Genomic DNA, 5,955 nt, shown 5'->3' with positions numbered 1-5,955 from the left:
AGTTTAAAAATGATGAACGGATGGACTAAGGACGACGGAATAATTACCTGGGCAATGCTGAAGAGGCCCGTCTCCCCCATGGCCTCCGTCGAGTGATTCCCAAGATCCTCGTAGTCGTCGGTAGTAATGATCGACGACAGCTTCTCCAAGGCATACTTGGAATCCTCGCGGAGTAAGACAGGTGGTTTTTTCTGCTCACCTGGCTGACCCGTCATCAGCCCCTTGCCTTTGCCATGCTTGGCCGGAGTAACTGACTTACTCCCCTCAGCCATCAAGCCGAGGACCGGGTCCAAGGGGACCTTGGGCTGCTTAGGTGGACGGTCGCTTTTCACGGGCAGCTTCCTCTTTAAAGATGGCTTACTAGAGCCCGTCCCCATGGGATCCGTCCCTGCCTGCTTGTTCTTCGCGGCTTGAAGTCTTATGGCTGCTCGTCTCTTCGCATCCTCCATCTCTGAAAAAGGATGACGGACTAAGAAACAATAATAATGATAAAAAAAAGAGGGGTCATGAGGGTAGACGGACTTACGCAGATGGGTCTGTTTCTCGTACTTTAAAGCCGCCGGGGTGGGCTCGGGACCGTCACAATACCAATGGATAGTATTGAGGTTGACGAGTTTGGCCCACGTCCTCTCCTCTGGTGTTGTCTTGGAAAAAATTCTCTCAAGGAAACTGAATTCCTCAAGTGTAATTTGGGGACGCCGTCGAACTGCACCATAGAAGACGGAGGTTAGAAACATTTCAAATTACATAGATGAACGGAGTGATTTATGACGGACCATACCAGATGAGTTTAAAATGCCCCAAACTGTGTCGACGGGCGTGAAGTCCGTCTCCCCTGGATGACACATCCAGTCCTCTCCTTCCATAAAAAAGTAGCGACTCTTCTAGTCCCTATTTGAGTCCGGGGTTTCATAAATGACCTTCAGGACGGGACTCCTAGGGACAAAGCTGTACATGCCCCTCGACTTGTCAATTTCGTCCGGACGGTAGCAATGGAGGAACTCTTTTATTTGAAAGCCTCCTCGCTCCGTCCGACATGGCTCCGTATAGGACCTCCATGGTGATAAAGACTCGCCAGGCGTTGGGGGACACCTGGTTGACGGAGATGCCTAAATATTTTAAGAGTTCGCGATGTAGCGAACTCAACGGGAACCTCAGACCAGCCTTAAGCACTTGCTCGTACACACCCACTCCGTCAACTCCTTCGTAATAACATTTTTCTGACTTATACGGTAGACGGAGTGGGATGTGGTCTGGAATTTGGTAGCAGTCCCTAAGAGTATTGAAGTGACCCTCCTTGATGGTTGACGTAAAGGCGTGGACCGTCCACTCTGGGGGCAAGACGAACTCCCTAAGTCCATCAACCCCCACGACGGACCTCACTAGTTGCTCTTCATCGTCTGATACCTCTTGGACTTCGATCATCTCCAGGCCCTCATGTGTTGAGGACGAGGAAGATGATGACGGACTACTCTCACTTGGGACGTCGTGGTCTTTGGGACCTGACGGGTATACCCCTTCGTAATCCGCCCCGTCGGGAACGACCGACTGGTTACTTGACGCACTAGACATGGCCTACATGTAATGACAAAACCTAAGACTCTGACGGGGTTGGAAATAACGACGGACACATGGAGTACAAATAAGAGCAAAAGGAAAAAGAAGGGACGGATATAAAATAACTCACCAGAAGCTTGGAGTAAGATGCGACGGACGACGGATGCGTGAGTGAACGGATTGTGCTCTGACAGATGTGACGGACTCGCTCTAACAATCTCTTCTAGCAGCAAGTGGGGAAATGAGGGGCGGAGGACTGATATTTATAATTGGAGTGCACGGAAGATGAAGCGACGCCTCGTTCCAAAACAACAGCCATTGACAAGATGACACTTGGCACAACACATTAATGCATCAGCTCCTGATCCAGCAGTGTACGGATGAAAATTTATGGACACAGGTGTCCTGTATGCCTGACCGAGTTTTCTATCCGTCACCCCATGGGTCCGTTCATTATTCTTGACGAACCCATCGGGTGAGGGGGCAACTGAAAGGGACAAAATACCTTGGAGTGTCTTATGTGACTGAACGGACCGAATATGATCCGCGGACGCCCGAATAAACGGATCCGTCATTTGCACGGGCCTCCAATGGACGGACCTGATGTGAACAAGCCGGATATGGACGAAGTGAAGAAAGGTGGGCTAGTTGTCCATGGGCCTGTTGGGCCCCTAATGGGGGATATTTTGACCCACTCTCATAAGGGCCCGAATAGAGTCCTTGCGCTAGTAGGACTCCGGAAATCTTATATATTTGGTAAAGATCTTCCGCATAAGGAGGAGGTTTATTCATCACGTTTAGGATTCTACAAGGAGAGTCCTATAAGGAAAAGACTTCCGCGCCAAGAAAGGGATGTCAACCTCAAGCCACTATAAAAGCCCCAGTACCTTCACAAGCCAGGGTACGCATAATTAAACCCTCTCTAGCACTCTAGAGTTATGAGAATACTTTCTGACTTAACCTTCGAAGGGTGTTTGGCCGGCACCACACCGGTGTCCTTCAAAAGGTTTTCTCTTTTGTTTCGTGCAGGTTAGTATACGAGCGAAAGGAGCATCGTGCGACTCATTGGTGAATTTCCTTGATTCATCATTTAGTATGTTATCTCACTAGTAAACCAACAGCACGTGATAATCCATTTGTTGTTGGAGGTTTTAGAAATTGGAAGAAAGTCGCAGGAGAAGATTGTTCTTTGCATAAACATGAGGGGAAAGATCCTAACTCGTCGCACAAAATTGCTTTAAAAGCGTGCAATGAGCTAATGAATAGCTCTCAGCACATTGAGAAGTTAGTAAAGAAGTATACTTCTGAACAAATTGCAGCTAATAGACTAAGAATTCAAGTTTCAATTGATGTAGTTCATTGGCTTGCATTTCAAGCTTGTGCATTTAAAGGTCATGACGAAAGTGTGGATTCACTTAATCGTGGAAATTGTATTGAACTGATACAGTTATTAGCATCTTACAATGACAAGATTGCAAGAGTTGTACTACAAAATGCTCTATCGAATGCCTCATATACTTCATCACAGATCCAAAAGAAGATTCTTTCTGTCATTTCTAGTAAGGTTAAGAAAGCGATAGGTGAGGAGATAGGAGTTGCAATATTTTTCATTCTTGTTGATGAAGCTCGTGATGAGTCCAAAAAAGAGAAAATGGCCCTTATTTTGAGATTTGTGGATAAAGATGGTTTTATTTGTGAAAGGTTTTTTGATCTTGTCCGTGTCAAAGACACTACATCTTTAACTTTAAGAGATGGGATATTTAAAGCTCTCTCTCATCATGAGTTAGTTATTCAAAATATTCGAAGTCAAGGATATGATAGTGCGAGCAACATGAGAGGAGAATGGAATGGGTTGCAAGCTTTAATTTGTAAAGAATGTCCCTATGCCATGGGCGGCTCCACATTAAACTTAGGGGGTTCAAATGAACCCCCTGAACTAGCCCAAAAAATATATATTATAATGTAAAAAAAAAATTTGACCCCTTGAATAAAAATTTGAACACCCTAACTCTACAATTTTGTTAAACACAATTGAAATAAGTTTGAATATGATGCTCTTAACAATATCTTGCCTTTTTAAACACACAAAAAAGTCCAATAACAAACTAATTTGATCTTTTTTTTTTTTTTAAAAGCCCAACAACAAATGTATAAATTTGTTAATCTTAATTCTTAAACCTTATAAAAAGCTCATTTAGATCTTAAAAATTTTGAAATCAATCAATCAAATGGGAGATTAGTGGACGAATAATTGTTTGGCTATGTACATTGAAAAAAAAATGTAACTGATAGAATTGATAATGAAAATATTATGTAACGATTTCAAAATATGAAACCTCAAAAAATGTAATCGTAAAACTTCTTGCATTTGGGTTTTTTTTTTTTTTTTTAATTCCAATATATTCAACTTCATTTTTGTTTTTGATTTTATATAATTTATATTTCTCATTACACCCCCTAGAAAATAATCCTAGAGCCGCCACTGCCCTATGCTTATTATATTCACTGTTTTGTGCATCACCTACAACTTGTATTAGTTACAACATCTTCTGAAGTAAGTATTGTTCATCAGTTTTTCAATAATTTGACTTCAATCATTAATACCACTACATCTTCTAGCAAACGGAATGATGAGTTGAAAGATACTCAAGCTATTGATGTTGCAAGAAAATTAGCAAATAATGAAATAGAATCCGGAAGAGGGTTAAATCAAATTGGAACTTTGAAGCAAGCTGGAGATACTCAATGGGGCTCTCACTTGTATTCAATATCTAACTTGATAAAAATATCTGATGCAACTTATAAAGTTTTAGAGAATCTTTCTACAGAAGGAAACTATCATCAGCGTGGAGATGCAGATCTTGCTCTAAACTCAATAATGTCCTTTGAATTTATCTTTATATTACATCTCATGAAGGACATCATGGAAATCACTGAAGTGCTTTCTCAAGTTTTGCAACAAAAATCTCAAGATATTCTAAATGCCATGGATCTTGTTTCAAGTACTAAAAAATTGATTGCAAAAATGAGAGAAGTCGGATGGGAAGATCTTCTTAAGAAAGTAAAATTATTTTGTGAGGAGCACAAAATAGATATTCCTAATTTGAATGCTCGATATGTAGGAAGGCGTGGTCGATCTCGACCTCAATAAGATGATATTGATGTAGAGCATTATTATCGAGTTGATGTGTTTATTGCCACAATTGATTTTGTGTTACGAGAATTGAACAATAGATTCGAGGGTGTAGTGGAGTTACTTACTCTTAGTTTAGATTTGAATCCTATTAATGGATATGAGATGTTTTATATTGATGATATTTGCAAGCTTGCTAATACATTTTGTGGGTATAAAAGCCCAAAATTATGTATTGGGCCTAGAGCCCTATTTGAATATTAAGGTGTGTCCGAAGAGGAGAAAATGATTGGGAATGATTCCAGACGGGAGAAATATGCCTGGAAATGATCTGAGAATATAGTCCGAAAAATATGTCAATTGTCCGAAAGGTATGTCCTCCTCGGACATGATGAATATCAATCAAGCAAATACTTGGGGGGCTTGAGTGACCTTACTAGCAATTCCAATGATAAAGTTAAATTTCAGGTGCATATGAAGATGATAAGAACAGAGAAATATCTAAAGGGAAAAGCTGCTACCACCGCATTAAATGCACTGCAGCAACTTTTCTGGCCACATTAATATGGAGAAAACCCTTGAACAGTGCAGTCTCAACTACCGCCACTCAGGGAGTACCGACGAAGATACTTGATGAGATGTATATTCAAGTGAACGTTTAGATGAAGAACAACTGTACAACTAGGATAGTCCAATAGAGAACAGTATAAGCAAAAGAAACCTCTTACAAAAGGGGGAGGAAGCGGAATGAAAAGGGGAGAAAAGAAAAGTATCTGTAGCTCTAATAATTGTATTAGCCTTTCAAACACTAATTTATCTCTTCGGACATCAATCTATTTGAATTTTACGTGTGTTTTTATACTTGTTTATCCTTTGCAATCTGCATGAGACGTTGTTCAGATCACTCAGTCTAGCTCTTTCACCCACTCTTTACAAATTCATTGTGTTAGGCTTGTTGTGCTCACATCTCATATCTTTTGGGCTTGGGCTACAAATTAAGACCAAAATTATGTATTGGGCTTAGGGCCCTATTTGAATACTAAGGTGTGTCCGAAGAGAAGAAAATGATTGGAAAGGATTCCAGACGGGAGAAATATGCTTGGAAATGATCTGAGAATATAGTCCAAAGAATGTGTCAATTTTCTGAAAGGTATGTCCTCCTCGGACATGATGAATATCAATCAAGCAAATATCTGAGGGGCTTGAGTGACTTTCCTAGCAATTCCAATGATAAATTTAAACTTCAGGCGCATATGAAGATGATA

The 5,955-nt window shown here is 41.0% G+C and overlaps 1 protein-coding gene across 1 annotated transcript; it reads left to right on the top strand.

Annotated features, from left to right (window-relative positions):
* Window positions 1–2,815: 2,815 nt before the first annotated feature.
* On the top strand, window positions 2,816–5,352 carry LOC112015301 (uncharacterized). The gene is made up of 3 exons (XM_065761005.1): window positions 2,816–3,425; window positions 4,095–4,559; window positions 5,159–5,352. The coding sequence occupies exons 1-3, from the start codon at window positions 2,816–2,818 to the stop codon at window positions 5,350–5,352; spliced, it is 1,269 nt and encodes a 422-aa protein (XP_065617077.1).
* The last annotated feature ends 603 nt before the right edge of the window (window positions 5,353–5,955 follow it).

Source organism: Quercus suber, unplaced genomic scaffold (assembly GCF_002906115.3).
Source record: "Quercus suber isolate HL8 unplaced genomic scaffold, Cork oak 2.0 scaffold_391, whole genome shotgun sequence".
In the NCBI taxonomy this organism is placed as follows: domain Eukaryota; kingdom Viridiplantae; phylum Streptophyta; class Magnoliopsida; order Fagales; family Fagaceae; genus Quercus; species Quercus suber.
The sequence above is the reverse complement of the archived record's forward strand: the minus strand, read 5'-3'. Positions and strand labels throughout refer to the sequence as shown.

Excerpts from the sequence above, each read along its gene's own strand:
- LOC112015301 (XM_065761005.1), top strand. The coding sequence starts at position 2,816 with ATGAATAGCTCTCAGCACATTGAGAAGTTAGTAAAGAAGTATACTTCT. Across the intron at positions 3,426-4,094 it reads TGGGTTGCAAGCTTTAATTT|TTACAACATCTTCTGAAGTA; the intron begins GTAAAGAATGTC and ends AACTTGTATTAG. Across the intron at positions 4,560-5,158 it reads TGCCATGGATCTTGTTTCAA|GTGCATATGAAGATGATAAG; the intron begins GTACTAAAAAAT and ends GTTAAATTTCAG.